General features: G+C 42.2%; 2 protein-coding genes across 3 annotated transcripts in view; both read right to left on the bottom strand.

Moving 5' to 3' along the window:
• The window catches only part of LOC115083546 (zinc finger protein 585A-like), a 100,488-nt gene that overhangs the window by 54,580 nt on the left and 21,026 nt on the right, over positions 1-24,882 (bottom strand). The window lies entirely within an intron of this gene.
• Positions 599-21,059, bottom strand: LOC115083544 (zinc finger protein 585A-like). The gene is given in 3 exon segments (XM_029587429.1): positions 599-805; positions 808-3,822; positions 20,119-21,059. Coding segments are annotated over 3 exon segments (3,120 nt in total). The 5' UTR covers positions 20,159-21,059; the 3' UTR covers positions 599-740.

Below are 24,882 nucleotides of genomic sequence, written 5' to 3'. Positions count from 1 at the left end.
GTTTATTTGGAATGGGTCCACAGAAGCTGAACAGGGCCTCAGCACAGAGATCTTCCTCTTCACTGCTAGCTGAGGCTGGAGAGTTCCAGAACCCTCAGGGTAAGTTCTCTGTCTCCAGGGCCAATCAGGAAACACAGTATTAATAGTGAGCTTTCTGGCCAATGGCACTGCAGGGTGTGTTTCAGTGTTACATGTACTCAGGGCTGCTGGGATATGAATGCTGATCAAGCCACCTTCAGTCAAGGCAGCATCCAAAGCCTCTGCCTGAACTACAGTGCAGCGGTCAAACACTACCTGGAAGCCAGCACACAGGGAATGAGCTCTCTGGGGAAAAGTGTCACAGGGCAAAAAAATAAACTACAAATCATGCAAAACCCCCATGTTGCCAAAATCGCTACTTAGCTGAATAATATTCATTGGCCAAACCACCCACTGCCCACCCATAACTTACTCAGCCATTGAACATAACTGGATATTCAGTAGCAGTAAGATGGATGGATAAGTCCTAATTATCCAGTTTTCTGACATCTGAATATCAACCTCCCTGATTCTTATAGCTTATTTGATGGAAATGGAGAAGTTTTAATGTTCTTGCATCCAGCATTTTAATATCTTTATTAGGCCAGTGTTCTATTCCAAAACTATATGAAAGCATGTTAACTGAATTTGACTCCTGTGCAACTTTTCTGGTGGCTTGCAAGGTCTTCCTTTCTACTGAAGTTTTTACCAGACATAGTACATTAACTTGATTTTCCTCCAGTATGAATTCTCTGATGCTGCATGAGAGGTGTCTTCCGACTAAAGCTTTACCACATTCAGAGCATTTAATATGTTTCTATCCAGTATGGATTCTCTGATGCAGCATGAGAGATTGCGTCCGATAAAAGCTTTTACCACATTCAGTACATTTAAATGGTTTCTCTTCAGTATGCATTCTCTGATGCAATATAAGAGATGTTTGGTCACTGAAGCTTTTACCACATTCAGTACATTTAAGTGGTTTCTCTCCAGTATGGATTCTCTGATGCTGCATGTGAGAGAGCTTCCAACTAAAGCTTTTACCACATTCGGTACATTTAAATGGTTTCTCACCAGTATGCGTTCTCTGATGCGATATAAGAGATGTTTGGGCACCGAAGCCTTTACCACATTCAGTACATTTAAATGGTTTCTCTCCAGTATGGATTCTCTGATGCCGCATGAGAGATGACTTCCAACTAAAGCCTTTACCACATTCAGTACATTTAAATCGTTTCTCTCCAGTATGGATTATCTGATGCTGCATGAAAGATTGCTTCCGATAAAAGCTTTTACCACATTCAATACATTTAAATGGTTTTTCTCCAGTATGGATTCCCTGGTGCAATGTAAGCGATTCCTTGGAACTCAAGCCTTTACCACATTCAGCACATTTAAATTGTTTCTCTCCAGTATGGATTATCTGATGCTGCATGAGAGATCGCTTCCAACAAAAGCTTTTACCACATTCAGTACATTTAAATGGTTTTTCTCCAGTATGGATTCTCTGATGCAATGTAAGCGATTCCTTGGAACTCAAGCTTTTATCACATTCAGCACATTTAAATGGTTTTTCTCCAGTATGTGTTCTCTGATGCACATTGAAATGCACCCGCCGAGTGAATCTTTTACCACATTCAGTACATTTAAATGGTTTTTCTCCATTATGAATTTTCTGATGCTGCATGAGAGATCGCGTCAGACGAAAACCTTTACCACATTCAGTACATTTAAATGGTTTTTCTCCAGTATGTATTCTCTGATGCCGCATGAGAGATGACTTCCAACTAAAGCCTTTACCACATTCAGTACATTTAAATCTTTTCTCTCCAGTATGTGTTCTCTGATGCACAATGAAAGGCACCTCCCGAGTGAATCTTTTACCACATTCCGTACAATTAAATGGTTTTTCTCCAGTATGAATTTTCTGATGCTGCATGAGAAATGTCTCCCGACTAAAGCTTTTACCACATTCAGTACATTTAAATGGTTTTTCTCCTGTATGGACTCTCTGATGAAATATGAAATTGTGCTTCTGCGTGAATCTTTTACCACATTCAGTACATTTAAATGGTTTTTCTCCGGTATGGATTCTCTGATGCTGAATGAGATATGATTTCTGATAAAAGCTTTTACCACATTCAGTACATTTAAAATGTTTCTCTCCAGTATGGATTCTCTGATGCTGAATGAGATATGACTTCTGATAAAAGCTTTTACCACATTCAGTACATTTAAAATGTTTCTCTCCAGTATGGATTATCTGATGCTGCATGAGAGATTGCTTCCGACTAAAGCTTTTACCACATTCAGTACATTTAAATGGTTTTTCTCCAGTATGGATTCTCTGATGCAATGTAAGCGATGCCTTGGAACTCAAGCCTTTACCACATTCAGTACATTTAAATGGTTTTTCTCCAGTATGTGTTCTCTGATGCACAATGAAAGGCGCCTCCCGAGTGAATCTTTTACCACATTCAGTACATTTAAATTGTTTTTCTCCTGTATGGACTCTTTGATGAAATATGAAATTGTGCTTCTGCGTGAATCTTTTACCACATTCAGTACATTTAAAATGTTTCTCTCCAGTATGGATTCTTTGATGCACTATAAGAGATGTTTGGTCACTGAAGCCTTTACAACATTCAGTACATTTAAAAGGTTTTTCTCCTGTATTGACTCTTTGATGCTGCATGAGAAATGTCTTCTGACTGAAGCTTTTACCATATTCAATACATTTAAATGTTTTTTCTCCAGTGTGGATTCGCTGGTGGATTATGAGTTTGCACTTCTGGCTGAAGCTTTTACCACACTCAGTGCATATAAATTGACTTTCTACTTTGGGGATTTTCTTCTGTTCTGAGTCAACTGCCTTACCACGGAAGCTTTTTTCAGACTGAATGCAAGACAATGGTCTTTCACCAGTAAGTTTTTTTCTGCCTCTTAAAATGACTTCCCCCTCACATAAACATTTATTGCATTCATTACTTGAAAATGCTCTCTCTCCTGGTTGGAATTTTCGTTGTCTTGTGAAGTTTCCTTTCTGATTGAAGTTTCTGTCAGTACTAATGAATAATTTTTCTCTCTGTATTTCTTGGTTTATTATTAGGTCTTGCATTTGAATGTTTTCTCCACTTTCAGAACATAAAAATGTTCTCGCTTCGGTCTCCATTTTCTGGTGATGTAATGAAGAGAACTCAGAACTGTAAGATTCTCCATTTTGAGGGCAATGAGAGGGTCTCTTACCTGTGTGCGTTCTTTGGTGTATTACTAAGGATTCCCTGCAAGAAAAGGTTTTCTTGCATTCGATACAAGTGAAAGTGCTCCCTTCAGTGTGGATTCTCTGGTGTAATTTCAGAGTTAACTTCTGTTTACATGGTCTTGCACCTGGGTGATTTCTCTGGTGCAACACAAAATGACACTTTCTATTAAAGTTTTTCCCACAGGTGTCACAGTGAAAGGATTTCTTCCCTTCCTCCTCTTTCTGCTGGAAGTCAGAAGTTATTTGATCACTGTTATTACTTTGGAAGGGATTCTCTCTTCTCAGATGTCTCTGGTGCTCAGGGATGTCTGTGAACTCCCTTTCACTTCTCTCACAAGCAGTAACTCCATCCGGTGAGTTTCCTGCAGAGTCTTGCTCCTTCTTCTCTGATTCCTGCTGTCTTTGGCTAATGTCTCCCCCTTCAGTCCTCTGGGCAAGATTCTCACAGACATTTCCTGATTGTCTTGGTGTAAGTGCTAATACTATAGGGTGTTCTTCTCGATTCTCCTCCCTCTTCTCTTTCTGTATGACCTCATTGTCTGCTGGATATAAAAAGAAGGAATTAATCATGTGTAAATGACAATGGCATGGAAAGCTACCAATAACCTGAGATGAGACGTTCAGAAGGATCAAATAATCAACACATGGGATCTCTGATATTAAAGAATTCTGTGACTTAGCAGAAAGCTTTATGTGATGCCTATGAAAACTTATCTAAGATGTCTTTATAGAAATATAAAGGTAAGGTCCTGCTTACCTTCCGGACCTTGCCTCCTCAACCTATGCCGGCATCTTCTTCACCACCGCTGCAATCGGAAAGGGCCATCAGTCGCTCCTGTGACGCCAGGAGGACGTGACTCGACTACTTTAAAAGCCCGCTCGCTTCCCAGCGTCACGCGCTGAAGGAGCGCGACAAAGGGGCCTGCCCCTTTGTGCGCCCCCTTACTGAGAATTGTTTGAACACCCTGTATAATTTTTTCCATTTTGTCTGCCTCTTGTTACTTTTCCCAGTGTAAACCTCTGCCACTCCTTTTTTTTCAACAATGCCTCCGCATTCCTGCCACTGTCCCTCCAATTACCAAAACAGATACCCCTCAAAACTATCATTCCCCCCCTCCAGCCCACCCACCGCTCAAAAAAGACGCCTGACCACCATTCCCATATCTCCCTCCACGCAACTCCTCACCCTATCCCTCATCTCACTTCTTCTCTTTAACGCACAATCCCTGCAACAAAAAACACACCTTCTCCAGGATATATTAACAGACTCCAAACCAGAAATCTGTGCTGTGACTGAAACCTGGTTTAAATCCTCTGACACTCCACTCTTCAACCAATTTCCCCTGGAAACCTATGATATATTCTCCATCCCCCGCAAAAAGAAAAGAGGAGGAGGACTACTCCTTATAGCCAAAAAGGAATTCAAACTCACCCTACAAACCTGCAACATTCCTGTCCAATACGAAGTAGGCCTCTTCAAATCAAACTCTCTACAAATCTGCTTGATTTATACCCCTCCGGGTCTGCTAGAAAAAGACCCCTCTCCTCTTATCGAATTTCTTACTGACTCACTCTCTCCCAACATTCCTACTATTCTCCTTGGCGACTTCAATCTTCATGTTGACTCCATACCACAATCCCCCCCATGCGAAGTATTCATATCATCCCTAGATGCGATGGGTTTCACACAAATCATTCATACCCCGACCCACAAGGCTGGACATACCCTTGACCTTATCTTTACTAATTCACTCATTAATACCATCCACTCCTCCTCCTGCCTCCCTGTCCCCTGGTCCGACCATTCCATCATAAAAACTACCCTTGCACTGCAACTTCCTCCTCCGTCCAAGCTGACCAAAAGTTCCTTTTGGGTCCAACGAGGGTCCCGGAGCGAACGCGCGGGGAATCACGTGACGTCCGCGTCACTCCGACGTGACGCCGACGTCACGTGCTCCTCGCAAAGGAGTACAGAAATGGCGTCCTGACTCCCCGCTGGACCACCAGGGAGTTTTGATAAGTCTTGGGGGGGGATTAAGGAGGGTGAGGGGTTTAAATTTTTATTTAGGGAACCGGTGCACGTATGGACATAGACTCAACTTATGGAATTCTCCATATGTCCATATTGACCGAAATTGACCCCCTCTTTCGACTTATGGACTTATGAACATAAACTTTTGGTCTGCACATCCCTACTGCTTATCTGTTCTGTCAGTGCTGGCTGTGCGGCAAACGAAAAAAAAAAAAAGGAGAAAAGGTTACTTTGTTTAAACGTAGCATATTTAAGTTCTAATTGTTCTAATTATTGGATATTTAATTATTTGATATTCAAGTTCTAATTATTATAATTATTTGGTATGACACATTGACTGTAAGCTCAGAATATTATTGATTGAATTTATTTAATATTAATTGGTTGAATTTATTTTTCCAGGTTAAAATCTATATGCACAATATTTGTTATTTTCATAATTCAGTTGTATACTAGTTTTTACTTTTCAGGTCTTCAGTCTTCCTGACTTAAAGGAACTTCAGTTTTATTTTCCTTTTTCTACCTTTTAAACAGAATTCTGAACTTTTATTTTTCAAACATTTTTCAAACACATTTTTGATTTTTGATCTAATTTTCTTTTTGATACATTTTTGATACGAATTTTGAGCTCAAATTATATGTTATCTGTTGTCTGTCTAATGTTAAGAAGACAATGAATGTATATTTGTAGGATGGATGAATTTGTGTCAGTCTAGTGTAACATATGTTTAATGTAATGTCTGAAATATTTGTTGTTTGTGGTTCAGCTTACCGCAGATGACTTTCCTTTAAATGATTAATTTGATTTTATGCTACTTTACCATATTAGGTATCTGAAACCATTAAAGAAGCACATATCCCAATTAGGCCGTGATGAATGAAAAGTTGATACACCTTACTGAAAGCTTGAAAACGACATTTATGGGACTTACTCCATTCTTCCCATCCCTTCTACAGAAGTTTCGCCCTAATCACAGAATTCATACTCCACTCATCATTGAACTTTATTAATCTTGCTTGATTATATTTTGCCTTTATGTTTGCTGTACCTTACCTTAATGCAGTTCTCATGATTGTGTGAACCATATTGCCCTGATCAGATCAGATCAATTCCCAATTGTCAGTTCTTTACACAAAGATTAACTGTTATGCATTATCCCACACTATGCTTTGTCAAATGTCAATGATAATTGATTGCCATACACACCCAGCCCATATGCCATTCTGCAAATGCCATGATTTGGATATCTACATACATCCACATACACCTACATGCTACACACTACATTAACTCCGGATACAGGAGTTTTGCTGCTATTCCCAGTTCTCTTATATCCATTATATGACTAATTGAGATGCTCATTTATCCCTAGGTCCCATAGATAACTGGTTTAAATTACTATCTATTATGTGATTTCATTATTGTTTTCCACGTTGTGTTCATCTCCAGTTACTTCAATCTGCCCTTCCTAGTCCAGACTTGCTCAGATGTCTGCGAGCCAGTGGCAGACCGGCGCAATGTGCTGCAGCATAGTTTGTCAGTCCAGCCTTCACACCGTACTTAGGCAGCTCATGTGAATAGGCTGCACAGACAAACATGTCCCCTTCAATTCGGGCATAGCTAGTAATTCTAAAGGTTTAATGTAGTCCCAAATGTTTATATAGTTATTCCCGGTTACAAGTTAAAGACAGAATTACGACATTCATTTGATTTCCCAATTCTTAAACACCACATAGTTAGCATTCATAGATATCATCTCATTAGTTACAGACATCCCTTATTCCCTTTGGAATGGATGTCTCCTTCAAAATCCTACTACTGATTTAGTTTAAAGCATTTGTTTGTATTCTTATAACATTCATATGCATTGGCCTTCTGTTATGTTTTAGCCTACCATGCATTTGCCTTTGTTTCCGCCGTTTTGGAAGTACCATTGCTTCTGCTATGCCTAAAATGCCAGGACTCAATATTATGGTTAATTCTTCATCTGAAGTATAAGATCAAGTCACCACAATTCGACAACACCTAATGATGAACATAATTGAATCTCCTCCTGAATCTGATGTGTAAGATCTCTTAAAGGATAAGGTTGTATTTCATAGAATTTGGTTTAATTGGTGGGAAACACAGTTAAAGTAGCTTACATTTCTAAGTGAGTTTGCAATGATTGATTGTGAGAGTGAATGAAGTTTGTTATTTTAATGGCCTGAGACAACATCCTGCATTGCTGTGACGACAACTATGAACTTCTATACCATATTAAAGAAAGCCTTTCATTTACCAGCAGCAATATTGGAAATAAATGTTACCTCCTCAGGCTGTTATGCTTAACGATGACGGGTAAGCACCAGGTAGCCAATCATTAGGATTGTGTACCATGGGCAACCTAAGACAGTGGCATTAACCCTGAGTAGAATGGTTGAAGCAATAATCAATCATTGAGAGGATTAATTGGAAATATAGGTCACTTGTATGCTGCTAATAGGAACCCACTACAGAAACTTGGATCAACTGGAAGAAGGCCAGAACAGTACCTGAATGAAGAGTGAATATGAGATGGAATGAAAATAAAGCAAAATACAGGATGTGTAATGATTGAGAGATATGTGAGAAGGATGTTTCAGTACCATAAAGAATATGGAAGCCATTTTTAACAGTCCAAAAGGAGGGTAACACAAAATTGATGCTATGATTATTTCAATCCAGGAAATACAATCTCAGCCTTTCATTGGTGAAGAGTTTTCCAACTCTTCAAGGGGGGAATGTATATAGAAAGAAAGTCTATTGTATTTCCTGACTTTATTGGCAACCTATTTCACCACCATGTGCTTTGGCAAGCTCTTCGTCTACCATGTGCTTTGACAAGACCAGCACCGGAAGAAGCCAACTCCCCAGAGACAGTACTTGTCAGTACCTGATTGGACTAAAAATAACGATCCCCATTGGTTACCGGAAGTAGAAAACACACCCAGGATGCGTGTCAACACATTTCTATTGGACAATGCAAAAAGTTTAAAAGTTTCAGACACACGGCTCCGCACTGAGAAGCAGCACTGAATACCCCTTTGTAACAAGCCTGCTTCTCCGGGGAACAACAACTTCCTCTTTTTCTTGTTCCGCCTTTTCATTGTCCCTGTCTTTCTATTAAATAAACTTGCTTTTTAGATTGAAAAGCTGTCTGAAGTTGCCTTCCTGAGTCCCGCTATAAACACAACGACAACGACATGTCCTCTTTTACAATTTCCAAAGGAAATCCCTATTTATACTACAGAAGAGACTGAATGGGCACAATATGAAAATTTTCATCAACAAAATGGATGGTGGATTCTACAAGATGGTCGAATATGGATACCTGAAACCATTGCTTGGACAGTAGTAAAGGAAGCACATGATCACACTCATCTTGGACGACTGAGGGGGGATATGATAGAGGTGTTTAAAATCATGAGAGGTCTAGAACGGGTAGATGTGAATCGGTTATTTACTCTTTCGGATAGTAGAAAGACTAGGGGACACTCCATGAAGTTAGCATGGGGCACATTTAAAACTAATCGGAGTAAGTTCTTTTTTACTCAATGCACAATTAAACTCTGGAATTTGTTGCCAGAGAATGTGGTTCATGCAGTTAGTATAGCTGTGTTTAAAAAAGGATTGGATAAGTTCTTGGAGGAGAAGTCCATTACCTGCTATTGAGTTCACTTGGAGAATAGCCACTGCCATTGGCAATGGTTACATGGAATAGACTTAGTTTTTGGGTACTTGCCAGGTTCTTATGGCCTGGATTGGCCACTGTTGGAAACAGGATGCTGGGCTTGATGGACCCTTGGTCTGACCCAGTATGGCATTTTCTTATGTTCTTATGTGATTCACTGGCAAGATTATTGGAAAAAACATATTACATCAATCGTATTACTCAATTAACTAAGAATGCAGTTAATCAATGTGTAACATGTGCACAGAATAATCCTCGAAATGGACCTGGTCCTGCCCCTGGACATATCCTCTGAGGTACCATACCTTTTCAAGTTTGCCAAATTGATTTCACTCACATGACTCCATCAAAAGGATACAAGTCCATATTAGTTGCAATCTGCACCTACACTGGATGGATTGAAGCGATTCCTACAAGAACAGAAACAGCCAAAGAAGTTACTACTTTGCTTCTATATCAAATATTACCGCGATATGGACTTCCTAGACAAATCAATTCTGACAATGGGCCAGCTTTCACCAGTGATGTCACTCAACAACTAAGCAAAATTCTGGGCCTTAATTGGCATCTACATTGTACCTGGAGACCACAAAGCAGTGGATCAGTTGAACGAGCTAATAGAACTTTGAAAAGTCAATTAGCTAAGTTATGTCAAGAAACAAAAACCAAATGGCCAGATGTTCTTCCATTAGCTCTATTGCACATGCGATGTACTCCCAGAAAGTCTGGCCTAACGCCTTATGAAATGATGTATGCAAGACCACCACCACTTCCATCATTTCCTGACTCACTACAAATCCAAGGAAAAATGTCACTCAGCAAGCAATTAAAAGGATTACATGATACAGTAAAAGCAATTCGTACTTATACATGTGAAAATGAACCATTGATTCTAATTACACCAACTCATAAATTTCACATTGAAGATTCCGTATGGATAAAGGAATGGGATGAATCCGACTGTCTCAAACCTCGATGGAAAGGACCATATACCATACTGTTGACTACTCCTACTGCTGTTAAAGTCTCTGGTTGCCCATCTTGGATCCATTGGACTCGAATCAAACCTGCTTCCAAAAATTGGCAGGTTTCCAAGACTGGAGATCAACAACTAAAATTCAACAGAATTGTTAGAAACTGAAGCTCAAGCTTTATACAGAAAGTATACTGTATACTACTAATAGAACATAATATAACATCTAACAAATTATAATAATATGTTTATTTCTTTTCCTTCTTTTCAGGCATAAAAATATATGTCGACTTCATCTCTTTGGAAGTGGGCCATCTGTGCTCTTCTTCTTCTTAACTTAAGCCTTATATGCCCATCTGAAAATCCTTGGAAATGGTGTATATGCGCTATTTATATCATCAGTTCTGCTCTACTATGGATCGTCTAAACTATCATCAAAGAAGCCACTACATTATGTTCCTAATGATATTACTGATGTTTACAATAACAGAATCTTTCCAATCTTCATTAAGTCAAAACTGCTCAGAATGCATCAAACAAGTACGTACTTCAACCAAAGATGGATTTCAACTTGTTTCTACAATAATACATCAATCACATCCTCCAGCATCCTGTATATTGAAACCTATTTGTTCTTTGAATACTACTCAAGGATATCAATCATTTCATCGATGTTCTTCAAGCAACAAAATCATCTGTCATTCTCCAACTACTCCTAGATATTACAACATCACCATTACAGCAGGTCTTCCTAAAGACCCAAAAACAAGCACTATACCAACTGGAGAAGGAATACTATATTATGTTAATTCGACACGAGTCATGATAGGAGGTGCTTCCATTGCCACACTCACCTTCGATTCTTGTGAAGCAATTGATAAACATCCCAAGGCTGTTAAGTGTGGATCCTCTTCTTGGAAAGTAGAATATGAATCCAATCATAAGTATCTTTGCCCATATGATCGAGGGCACAACCCTACTAATTGGTTACCATGTGCAGGAAATATTCGACTATCTGGATGGAAGTTAGTATGCGACTACACGGGAGGAGGATATTTCGGTTGCTCAGGATTGGGCAGATTGAAAAGAGGAAGTGGTAATATTATCCTCCTTGACTGGATAATCAGGACTGAAGGATCCCCTTGGCAAGAAACATGGGGATTTGGAATTGATGGAACAGGAGAAGATCCTAAAACCTACATCACGATTACACAACGAAGAGAAAAACAACGTCCTATTACATATCAAACTACAATAGTTGGTTATCAATCATTCTTCGATGAAGTTTCTCACCTTGATGAAATGCTCAAGAAACATACTACTTCCTACCAAACAAAGAATATGTTCATCAACTTAGCCGAAAATATAGCCCTTTCTCTAGGGGTGAAGAATTGTTTTGTATGTGGAGGTACAAATATTGGAGAACAATGGCCTTGGGAAGCTAAAGAAATCTTTCAATCTGATTGGAATGCTTTAAATCTCACTAATATAACATATAATCGAAAAAGCAAACCTTATGAATGGGCCCTTCAAACCGATGTTATTGGAATGCAATGTTTATCTCGTGAATATTCCAAATCTTATACTGTACCAGTTGGCAACTCACCATGTACAGGAGTTCTCACAGTTTCAGCAAATGATTATAAATGGTGGCAAACTGAAAATCTTACCATACCTACCTCATTCTGGACTGAACCAATTTTAAATTCTACATGGGAGACAGCTGGAAAATCTTCAACACAATTTATAGCCCCTGATGGATATTACTTTGTATGTGGACGAAGGGCTTATGAGCAATTGCCTTCAAATTGGTATGGTACTTGTTTCTTAGCATCAATACGCCCCAGTTTCTTCCTTCTACCACTTACAGTAGGTGAAACATTAGGTATTCCTATATACATTTCAATGAAACCAAATAAACGTCGAAGAAGGAGTACCAAAGTTCCAATTGGCGATTGGACTGATAAAGAATGGCCACCAGAACGCATTGTGCAATATTATGGACCAGCAACATGGGCTGAAGATGGTTCTTATGGATACAGAACACCAATATATATGTTAAATCGCATTATCAGACTTCAAGCAGTACTTGAATTACTTACCAATGACTCAGCAATGGCCCTTAATATTCTAGCTAAACAGAATACCAAGCTCATCACTGCAGTATATCAAAATCGATTGGCACTAGATTACTTTCTAGCTCAAGAAGGTGGAGTATGTGGAAAATTTAATCTCTCTAATTGTTGTTTACATATTGATGATAAAAGTCAAGTTATTGAAGAAATTACTGATCGCATGGTGCGACTAGCTCATGTTCCTGTACAAACCTGGTCTGGAGCCTTTGACTGGACTTCATCAATGCCTAACTGGATATCGTCCATTCCAGGATTTAAAGAATTATTCATTCCTGTAATACTATGTTTACTTTCTTGTATTATAATCCCTTTATGTTTTCCTCTTTTCCTCAGGTACTTAAGTACAATGATGGAAACCATAGCTGATCGAAGAGCAGCAGCCCACATTATGATGATGAATCAGTATACTTCAGTTTCTTCAACACTCCCCTCAGACTCAGATTATGAAGATTAACAATTAACAATAAAGTTTAGAATTATCAAGGACCACCATTCTTGTTAGGTCAAGTCTGGCTACAAAGGGGGGGTGCTCCTTTAGGGACCCCTCGTCTCAACCCCGGTGAAGTAACCAACAACCTGACAGAATATTAGGGTCCTTTTATGTAGTTATTGTACTAATTATTGTTTGTCTTTTCAGCTACCTCGTAAGATGATACTTAAGCCTTCTAAAGAAGTTGAAGTATCAAAGGGGGGATTGTAGGAGCTCAGAATCCTATGAACAATCGTTGAATGTGGAAAACTGAAAACTTCTGATTAACAACGCCAGCATTGAAACGCACTGAAACACACAGCCATGTTGAATGCACTAATATTTGACACGCAATGGAATGCACTACGCACTTACGAACTGACACGCAGTGAAACGCACTACCATTTTGTAATTATATTTTTGTACTGTAATAATGAAATTGCTGCTATAAAATGTCCATTATAACATGTCTATTAAATGACGTATGTAATGGTCTGATTGTAAGGTACGCCTACTTGAAATGAATGTACAAAAGCCCGCTCCCTTGAGGGACTGGTATGCAGTTGTTCTAAGCCTTTGTCTTAGCTGCATCTTGCTGGCAATAAAAGTCTATCTTTGCGGATCAGTTGTCCTGGACCTCTTTACTGACTCTTACTGACGGTTACAATAACATCCTCCTCAATACTCTCACCAGCATTGGAATCTCTGGCACTGCACTATCATGGATTAAATCATACCTCCAAAACCGTAGTTATACAGTCCTCACTGACAACATTGAATCCTCTCCCATAAATCTCGACTGTGGTGTTCCCCAAGGTTCTTCTCTTTCCTCAACCCTATTTAACATCTACATGCTCCCCCTCACCAACCTTCTCTCTAAACTTGGTGTTACGCACTTCATCTATGCAGATGATGTGCAAATCCTCATCCCTTTCTCAAATTCTATTCTCACCGCCCTCCAGAACTGGGACACCATTCTTGCCTCTATCAACCAGCTCCTCACTGACATGCACTTATCCCTCAACCCCCATAAAACTGAACTCCTCCAAACACGCCTCGATACCTATTCCCTCTACCCTCTCCTCTACCCCTTTCCCATCCAAAGCACAAAACCTAGGTGTCATACTTGATAACCAACTCACCTTCAAACCCTACATCAAATCTATCCTCAGCAGCTGCTTCTCCAAACTGCAAACCCTCAAAAAACTCAAACCCCTACTTTACTTCTCTGATTTCCGTACTGTACTCCAGGCTATCATGTTTTCGAAAATAGATTACTGCAACGCTCTCCTCCTTGGCCTCCCTGCTATTCACATCAAACCTTTGCAACTTCTCCAAAACGCCACTGCACGCATCCTCTCAAATGTCAGTAAGAAAGACCACATCACTCCCACCCGCATTGATCTCCACTGGCTTCCCATACAATCACGCATAATATACAAAACTCTCACCCTCATTCACAAAAGCATCACCAATGAACATTACAACTGGTTAACCCCTCCATTCCTCCCTCGGACCTCCTCAAGACCAACCCATACCTCCCTACTTGGAACTCTATGTGCTCCTTTTATAAAATCAACAAGACTCATCTCCACCACTAACAGAGCCCTTTCTCTTGCTGGCCCATCCCTCTGGAACTCCATGCCTAGTGACCTACACACTGAAACCTCCACACACACTTTCAAAAAGAAACTCAAAACATGGCTCTTCCTTCAAGCCTAACCCCCTTCACCCTCGATAGCTAACCCCTCCCCCCTATAACCCACCTCTAGCCATTACATTCTACCAGCCCCCCTGTTCCCGACTTCTTTCCCTCGAACAAGCACATAAAACATCAACATACGTATTTTGGAATCCTTGTACATAACCCTACCCGTTCAATTTTGCTCCTACCCCTTCCCAACTCATGTTGCTCCCTTTTGAACCCCTCCTCCAAGCTATCTAGTTTTTTGCTTTACCACTGTGTTTACCTGTTCTTTGTTCCTTGTAAAGGCAATGCCTATATATACCCTGTTTTAAGTTACATGTAAACCGACACGATGTGCAAACGGTTGTCTGTATATAAAACTGTTTAAATACATAAATAAAATAAATAAATAAATAAATATTCAGAGAAGTTAAGAAAATCAATGAGTTCTCTCTACCATAATGCGTAGGATGCAGAAAGAAAGCTGATGCAATACAGGAACTTTGGAGATCACACAGGTCCCTCCTTTAGGATTCCTGTAGGTCTGGTTCCTCTGGGCTTATCTTTTTATTTACTTAATAACATTTATAATCTGCTTATAGTGGATCTGCCAAACTAAACGTTATAATAACAAGTTAAAATAATAATCATGGACCATTTATCTTCAGCGATCTAAAAACAAGGGTTAAAATTTTAAATTTAATCTACTGCTACAGCAGCAACTGAAGTAATTCACGCAGCAGTAGAGTTGCATGATCCCAAGGAAAGCTTCTTATAACTAAATGGGCCATGGACGTTTAGAGTGTCTGCAAGGCTTGCAGGCTAGAGTGAAGCAGACCAATACCTAACTCGATGCAATCATCAACAGTAGAGGACAAAATAGATTGTACATCCAAATTGCCTCTCTCAACTCCCCCAGAGGATTCAGAAACCCAGGAATAAATGGGTTACAGTGGGCTCTGGTAGAACAAGACCTGTAACTCAGACACCCAGTTTCCCCAACTTTGCAGCATCCTGTATATCCACCCCACTACTCCCACACAGAAGTCAGACATCCAGGATTCAAAAACCCAGGAAGGTGAAATTACTACTCGCTGATAATTTCATTTCCTCTAGGACAGGCAAGCCTGTCCACATAAGTGGGTTATGCACGCCTACCAGCAGATAGAGACAGAAACCAAATGACTCGCTGATGTCACCCTCATATAGCCCTGTACTGACGTCAGTGTGCTAGTATTCCGCAAAAGCCAACTGTGGCAACTAATTAACACTAGAACTGTAAGTCCAGCATTAAAAACACTTCCTCCCCCACTCATTCACTACTTTTTTTTCTTCCAGCGAGCAAAGCACTGGGCTCAGACGAGAAGGAAATGCAGAAGCCGTAACAGACAAAGAAGGCAAACACTTACAAGGCCCTCAGACGACCCGAAGATCTGCAAAGGCCTACGAATTCTACCTCCAATAATATCCCTGAGAAAGGACAAATAGAAAAATCAGTACAGTGCTGTACAGGCAGCGCAGGGCAGGATTGTGGATTGGCCTGCCTCTCAGAGAGGAAAGGAAATTATCAGGTAAGTAGTAATTTCACCTTCCTCTGCATCCAGGCAGGCCAGTCCACACAAGAGGGATGTACCAAAGCTACTTCCTCGTAAGGTAGGAGGCTGCTCGCGCTCTCTTCAACACTGCTTTGGCAAAAGATGCAACTTCTCGAACCCTCACCACCATACAATAATGCTTGGAGAAGGGATGTAACCAAGATAATGTCACTGCTAGGCAAATCTCCAACAAAGAAAGAAACTATAACTCTGCCCAAGGTACCAGTTCCTAAATGTAATTCACTTTGAAGTGCTGAAAAAGTGCAAAAAGCGGAATATAAATCTGAATAAATAAATACCATTTGCACTGTCGTCGAACGAGCCCTACTTAGCCTGGGTAATGGCAGATCCACATCCACCTAGGCCTCTGTGATCACATCTTTAAGCCAAACTGCCACTGTGGTACGAGAAGCTGTTTCTCATGAAGTACGAAGAGACGATCTGTTCTCCGCAAGGTCTCAGTAACCCTAAGTTAATGCAACAGACACCGAATCTACTCCTCTGGCTGAGGTACGGACCAATTCACAGCCCGCATCTGCTAAAAAGAGGGCAGAGAGATCCATAACCGCTCTGGAATTCACTCCAGAATCATCAACTTCCTGAGAGAGGAGCAGACAAGATCGTGCCACTAGGGTGCAACAGGAAGCAATCTGTAAAGTCATCACCACTGCTTCAAAGACCTGCTTAAGGATAGCCTCAAGCCCCCTATCATGCTCTACCTTCAAGGCCACTCCTCCCTCCACAGAGATAATTGTCCGATTAGAGATGCCACAGACAAGCGCATCCATGTTGGGAAAATAAACACTCTCTCGCCACTGGATCCAGGAGATACAGGCGTTCCAACGTACGACACCCTTTAAAATTTGCCTCTGCGGTGCCCCATTCAAGATCAATCATAGAAACATAGAAATGACGGCAGAAGAGGACCAAATGGTCCATGCAGGCTGCCCAGCAAGCTTATGGTAGCACCAGCTGTGCCATACAGGTTTCCCCCATAAAGGGATCATCAGGAGGTGGCAACTGCCGTAGCATAGAAGTTAGCCCCACACTTAGTTTCCCAAACTGCTAAACTCAGGGCCCTCGTTGTTCAATTCCTTGTTATCCCTTGCGTTGAAGCAGAGAGCAATGTTGGAGTTACATCACAAGTATAAGGCTTATCGGTTAAGGGTAGTAACAGCCACATCAGCAAGTTACCCCCAGGCTTGGTTTCCCAGCCCGTAAAAGTCAGTCGTGTGCTTGTTGGGTGCTGTCCCCTTTTCCTCTTGATGTTAAAGCAGAGAGCAATAATGAGTTGCATCAACAGTATAAAGGTTTGTTGGTTAAGGGAAGTAACCGCCACACCAGCAAGTTACCCCTGAATGGCATCCATAACTGGGAAAAAACAAGAGGCTTTACGCAAGGAAGACAAAATAGGATTCTTCTTCGGTTCAGACATGGAATCTGCACCAAGAACACTCGGCATCTTTAATGTCTGGGAAATCAGGGCCGGCAGTTCATCTCTATGTAAAAAAGGCAACATGGTTCGATACGGTTCCAGGGTCTGCCTCATCATCAGTGCCATCCAGGTTCCTGTCAGAAACACCCGCAGCAAACTGAGGCGAGCTCCAGCACTTAAACATAGAACTGGAAGAAGGAGGGTGAGGGTCCGACCTGACAGGATTGGGCGAAGCTGAGGACTGCGCCTGAAGAAAGGATTGCAAATCCTGGAAAAAAACTCCAATAGTACGAGCCACAAACACAAACTGTGCGTACCACCAAACGGAAAACCTTGTGCGTGCAAACGTCGCTTCCAGAACTGGGCGCACAGCACGTGTGCAGAGCCAGACGCACTAGAAGCACCAATGTTCCTCTAGAGGGCAGTAAAGCAGGCACAAAAGCGGGCAAAACTGCAGCTGCGGCCTTCCATGCGGCTTGCAAGAAACAAGCCTTGCAGTGGGGCCTATCCCACCGGTGCCGCTCAACCTGCCAAGTTCCCCTAACACCAACGGGAGCGGGAACAAACGCCGGAACGGCGCACCAAGCACGGAGACCGGAGGAAGTCCTGCAGAGCCCTCTGTCATCACTACATTTTTTATTATTTGTATTTTTTTAAACTTACCTGAGCTCAGCCCTTACCGGTGAGTACAGACATCACCGCTTTCGGCCTCCTGCACCCGCTGCCTTTAAGCTGTACAATTGTTTAGCCTCAGCCTTACTGTTCCTTCTTCCAAAGGGTTTCTGTTCCCTAATTATCTTTATTTTTAGATCAGACTGCTTGCTGTGGCTAAACCTTCGGGGAAGGCTTCTCTCCTGGATCCCTTTTCTGTAATATAAGTCTCAGGAATCTCACAGGAAGACTTTTTCTTTTTAGAATTTTACAGATAATTCATCTTTTATTAGTATTGAATCACAACAGCAAGCATAAGTTTCATTCTATGTAAATAGGTTATAAGTATTCCAGTATAACTGTAAGAATGGGCGTCTTCCTGGGGAGAAGGGTACAACGCAATGTACCTGCTGAGAGAGTGCAGGCCTTCTTCCAGTGTCCAGGGCTCCAACCACCCCTTATATACAGGTTTTTCTCTCTGTCTGACCTCAAGCCCTCTGCATGCAGTCAGCAGTCATCCTTCTGACCCCCAGGACACACATTTTCCTTCGTTCTACAAACAGCTTAACTTCTCCCATCTGTTTCCCCTTTGGTGCTCTCAGGCACGGTTCCCACAGATAAAACAAAACTTTGGGGTCACGGTGATTCACAGGCACATGCACCCGCCCTCTGCCAGATCCCAGGTTTCCCTGTGCTGCTACAAAGGAACAAGAACAGTACAAGTTTCCATAGTTTTGCAGCCCTTATGCCTCAAAAGGTCATAGATCGTAGCAAAACTGTTACAAGGGTCAGGTCTTGTCTCTACATTTTCCTCTTGAGGAATTCCAGAATTAGGGATTCCTCACTATTAGGGAAAAATGAAAGAGCAATGGGAGTACGGGTAGGCAGGGCTCTTCAGCAGTGATTATAGATTATTCTTTTTCCCTCAACGCACAATAAAGCTCTGGAATTTGTTGCCAGAGGATGTGGTGAGTGCAGTTAGTGTAGCTGGGTTCAAAAAAGGTTTGGATAAGTTCTTGGAGGAGAAGTCAATTAACGGCTATTAATCAAGTTTACTTAGGGAATAGCCACTGCTATTAATTGCATCAGTAGCATTGGATCTTCTTGGTGTTTGGGTAATTGCCAGGTTCTTGTGGCCTGGTTTGGCCTCTGTTGGAAACAGGATGCTGGGCTTAATGGACCCTTGGTCTGACCCAGCATGGCAGTGTCTTATGTTCTTATTCAGAGGGGATCTGGGAAATCCCCACCACCACTTTTCTTCTCCTGGTGCTGCTGGTTTATCTCCCTTGCTACCTGCCCCATTGATGGCGCCGTGGCTGCAGTGATTGTCCCCGTGCTGTGAGTGTCCTTGCCCCTCCTTTGCTGCCTGTAGCCCCTCTTCCTGCTTTGGGTGATGTTCAGATGCGACGTAATGATTCCCGGAGCCCTAGTAATCTTATAATATATTGAGACAATAAAATAGGTTTCCCAATCTTACTTGTGTCTGTAGAAATTCTCTCGCTTTTACTGGTTGAGGAAAAGGGACCTCAGGTATCAGCACAGGGAGGAGATCACAGCGATGGGAGGGAGAGGGAGAGGGAAAGAGTATGAGTAGGCCAGGGATGGGGTGAGAATAAGGAGAGAGGATTAAGGACAGGAGATTAGAAAGTTTGAAAAAGAGGGGGAGGTTTGGAAATTAGGATGGGGAAGAGGGGGAAGGAGAAGAGGGGAGGATGGAGTAAGAGGGATTTCAGAGACGAGGATCGGGGATCAGGGAGCAGGGGAGAGGTAGGAAGGAGAGAAGAGGAGGTTCCACTACCTGCAGACAGAATCTGAGATCCAGGGAGGGAGATCCAAATTGCTATCGCTGTAGTGGGGAGTGGGAGAGTGGCCCAGAAAGGAGAAGGAGATACTCCATGCCGCAGGAGACGGAGGGCTCTGGGGATACACCAGGCTGCTTCATTCTTACAGCATCAGTGATAAGCTGCCAATTTCTTATCAGGGGGTTCACCCCAGCTCTGTCTGCCTCAATCCCGCCCTTCCTGTTCCCTACACAAGAGAGGAGGGAAATCCAGGGCTGTGTGCACATTTACTGTGAGGCGCTGACCCAATGATGTTTAGTAAAACATCCTCCGTGTAAACTAGAAATGCAGATAATGCAGTCCTTACCTAGACCCAGGGAGCTCAGGGTCTCATAATTCTCCTTCATCACCTCCCTGTAAAGCTCCTTCTGTCCTTCATCTAAATACTCCCACTCCTCCTGGGAGAAAGAGACAGCGATGTCCTCAAACGTCACCCACACCTGAAACACAAACCAGAAACACTCAGGGACACGAGGAGGGGCTCAGCGGCTTTAACCTCTTAACATTTTATCATGGAAGAGAGGACACCAGGACCCCTCATCCCCAGGAACTGCCAGACTTGTCACCTTGGAGTCAGTTTTCTTTCTGGACCTCGGGGTTTACAAGTCTAATCCCAGGACAGAGAATATCAAACGTCTCTGCCTGGATAAATCAGTGAATAAGAAAACCCAGGATCTGACAGAGCATTACCCAGAACATCAGGAACATCTGATTCTGTCACATCAGGAGGGCTCGCTGTGCTCTCATCCTCCTGACTGCTCAGCCCCTAACCTTGGGGCATCTTTGATGCCGTTCCCTCCTTCTGCACATCCAAAGCACTGCTAAAGTGAGTCCGTTCCTCCTCTATAACTCTGCTTAAATCTCTCCCTTCCTCCTCGAGCCTGCCACCAAAACCCTCCTCCCTCTCTTATCTCCTCCTGCTTAGACTTCTGTAACTCGCTCTTTGCTGGCCTCCCGCTGAATCTCCTCAACTTTCAGCTGCATGACTTCTCTTTCTTTAACCTCGCGGTGATCATGTAACCCCTCTTCTCAGGTCGCTACATTGGCTCTCTGTCCACTTCCACCTACAGCTCAAGCTTCTCTCCCTCCCCTCACTCTGCAGCTCCTCATTTCTTTCTTTTCTCTCCCTTCCTCGTGATCATCAGGCAAGTTGCCCTTATCTGTGTCTTTCTCCACCACTTTTCAAGAGACGACTGAGAGGGGATATGATAGAGGTGTTTAAAATCATGAGAGGTCTAGAACGGGTAGATGTGAATCGGTTATTTACTCTTTCGGATAGTAGAAAGACTAGGGGGCACTCCATGAAGTTAGCATGGGGCACATTTAAAACTAATCGGAGAAAGTTCTTCTTCACTCAACGCACAATAAAGCTCTGGAATTTGTTGCCAGAGGATGTGGTTAGTGCAGTTAGTGTAGATGGGCTCAAAAAAGGTTTGGATAAGTTCTTGGTGGAGAAGTCCATTAACGGCAATTAATCAAGTTTACTTAGGGAAAAGCCACTGCTATTAATTGCATCAGTAGCATGGGATCTTCTTAGTGTTTGGGTACTTGCCAGGTTCTTATGGCCTGGATTGGCCACTGTTGGAAACAGGATACTGGGCTTGATGGACCCTTGGTCTGACCCAGTATGACAGTGTCTTATGTTCTTATGTTCTTATTTAGCCCTTGAAGCGGCTAAAGGCTGGGGAATGAGACCGTGATTTAGGCACAGGAAGGATTGTTCCTGGGATGGAAAGTCAGAGGATTCCCAGGCGTCTCACGCCAGACTCAGAAGAGGAGGAAAGCTTTTCTGCTACTGAGGCCGCAGCTCTTACAAACTGGAGGGGCTTTTGTTTCCAAGGTAAAATATAACAAGAACAGGGAGGGATTTTCTGACCCAGCACAATTACCACAGTTCTTCATAGGTGAAGCTCCTGGATACCAGCAGTGTCCCGTCCAAATGCACCGAGTGCCCCATCGATGGAAACGGCCGCTGTCGTTCTATTGAGGAATTTCTTTGGTTAAAACATTTTTTCCTTAGGTTGGAGAAGTTTCACCACCCCCCCCCCCCCCCCCCTTATATGAGGACTTTATATTAGAGAAAGGAATAAGGAACTGACTGGAGAATTACTTGTGAGAAAATGTATCCTATTCTCTGTATTTCTGTATCAAGATGAATCTTGGAAATTTTGAAAATGTATAAATAAGAAAATGTTTAAAAACACTTCGCCTTCTTGATGCTGCTTTTAAATCCTAAGTTCTCTCTGAGACGCTTCTTCAATATTCTTGCTTGTTGTGCATGTTTGCCTTGATTAGACTGTAAGCTCCCTGGAGCAGGGACCGTCTCCTGTGTGTGTCTATACAGTGCTGGGTACACCTAGTAGTGCTTTAAACATGATAAACAGTAGAAGTAGTGCTAAATCCTAACATAGAGTTAGACATTTCAATGTCCGACTGCACATCGCTTTAAGATGTTTCTTTCAAATTAGGAGACGATCAAAATACAATCAATCAATCAAATAAAGAGCAGGGCAGGAAGAGTTTGGGGTCCTGGCCAGTAACCTGGCTCCCATTTCCAGTTACTTCCATGGCTCACATGCCGGTTGATTAAGTGACGTATCCCATTTCAATAGAGCTTACAATCTAATCAAGACAGAGAGACAGGGCAAAAAACACTTGGGGAATTTATTTTATTAACAAAATAGTTAAAATTACTGAGGCTGTAGAGGAGGAAGTGACGTCATCGGGCTTGATGGCTGCCTGAGCCACAAGCTCCGCAGCTAATTTTCTACAAAAATCAAAAATGGGAATGAGAAAGAAATGTAATATTGCCGAAATGCACACGAACCCGGTCTGAATACTTGGGCGATGGCTGCAAAACGAAAAACGGTAGATTTCCAATGGTTTCCATACCGGAAGATGGGAGACTGAGGGGACGAGACTGCCGGCCAGGACACCGGCGGAGAACCCTCAGAGGACGCCTTTAATATAACCTCGAAGGAGGCGCCTACAAGAGCAGAATTTCGAGACTGGTTCTGCAGCCTCCGCCAGGACCTAAAAAACTGCAAGACCGAAACCCAAGAAATGCTGGGCGAGTTCCACGAAGAATTAGCTGCACTGGGGCAAAGGGTGGATGACACAGACACTCCAATGGATGCACAAGCAGAAACCAGCAAACGGCTTCACGAGGCCTATTCTGAACTACAGGAAGAAAATCTGAGTGTGCGGGCCAAGTTGGCTGATCTGGAAAATAGGACCAGAAGAGGAAACATACGTGTCAGAGGATTTCATGAATCGAAGGAAAACGCTGACTGCACCGATACCATCCGCAGGTCCTGTGCATTCTTGCTGGAAGCTTCCCCAGAACGTGAGGGGGGCCCAGCAGGCAACCATAAAACTAGATAGGGCCCGTAGAGCCTTGAGAGCACCAGGTAATGGGCAACTAAGAGACATTATAGGATGCTTCCATGACTATAGCATAAAAGAACAAACAGCGGGAGCTGCACGGAAGGAAATGAGATGGACTTGGGAAAACCAGGAGATATCTGTATACGCGGATCTGTCTCAAGCCACACTCCAAAATATTTATTTATTTTATTTATTTATTTAACAGCTTTTAATATACCGGTGTTCGTGCAAGCACATCACGCCGGTTTACAATAAACTTGAGAAAGGAGGAAATTACAAAAAACAGGGAGTGGGGGATGGAGCAGGAGCGAAAAGAGGGGGGGAGAGAGAGGGAGAAGGTAAAGGAGGAAAGACAGCAGCTGAGAAAGGTAAAGGAACGTAGCAGTATTTACATGAGAGGCTGATTAACGGGGTTAAACATTGTCGCTTAGTTATAGACAGGAACTGAAAGAGGGGACTGCATTTCTTAGAAAAGAGAACATAAAATAGAGATGGATGCACCCCTTCCGCTTAACATATACCTGGAATGGCGAATCTGCTCGCCTCTTAAATATAGCGGACGCCATAAGAACCTTGAAGGACCGAGGATTCACTGCGACAACTGCGCAAGCAGTGGGTAATAAAAAATACCTACCTAAGGATCAACAGCCCCGATGACCAGTTTACTAAATCTCTCATTACAAATATTCAGGATTATATTGAGTTAAATGATAACGGAGATGTTCCACCACCAATTGTATGGGAATCCCTTAAGGCATATCTACGGGGGTTATTAATATCCAGAGCTTCTCATGTCAAAAAAGGGATGCTTTGGAAGCACAAGAACTGAGACAGGAGATCATGAGACTGTCCTGTGAACATCAAAACCAGGGGTCCCAAGCCATTTTGAATAAATTGACTAAGGCCAGGGAAGATTTATTGAGACTGGAGTCAGCCAAGATGGTACTCTTATTAGATTTAGCAAAACAAGAATATTTCGAGGGGGGAAACAAAGCAGGCAACAACCTAGCCCGTAAACTAAAGAAATTGACCTACCAAAATACCATCGCTAAAATTAAAGATGAGGGGATCATATATTGACCAATAACACAGAAATCAGGCAAAGATTTTTAGCTTTCTACAGTAAACTGTATGCCCCTGAGATCAATATACAGCCTGAAGCCATAGATAGATATTTAGAGACAATCCAATTACCTTCATTGACACTGGAGGCGCAACAAGCTCTAGACGAGGAAATATCTACAGTAGAAATACTGAATGCGATCAAAATATTAAAATTAGGAAAATCTCCAGGCCCAGATGGCCTTATGGAGAGGTTTTATAAATGTTTCACCCCTTATATAGTCACATATCTGCAGAAAGTGTTTAACCACCTGAGGAATGGGGGAGCACTAACCCATAATTGAAATGTAGTGGGAATAACTTTGCTCCTAAAGCCAGGTACAGACCCCTCAATATGCGGATTGTATAGACTAATTTCCTTATTAAATTTAGATCTCAAACTACTGGCAAAAATATTAGCATGGCGAATGAATAACTATATTACTACCCTCGTTCACCACGATCAAGCGGGATTTATGCCGGGAAGGTTAGCTGACGATAACATTCGCAAACTGATTGACTTGATGTGGTGGGCTCATGGGAAGCAAGTAGATGCCATTTTTCTATCAGTCGATGCCGAAAA

This window comes from Rhinatrema bivittatum, chromosome 2 (assembly GCF_901001135.1).
Source record: "Rhinatrema bivittatum chromosome 2, aRhiBiv1.1, whole genome shotgun sequence".
Taxonomy (NCBI): Eukaryota; Metazoa; Chordata; class Amphibia; order Gymnophiona; family Rhinatrematidae; genus Rhinatrema; species Rhinatrema bivittatum.
Note: the sequence above shows the minus strand (reverse complement) of the source record. Positions and strands in the feature narration are given on the sequence as shown.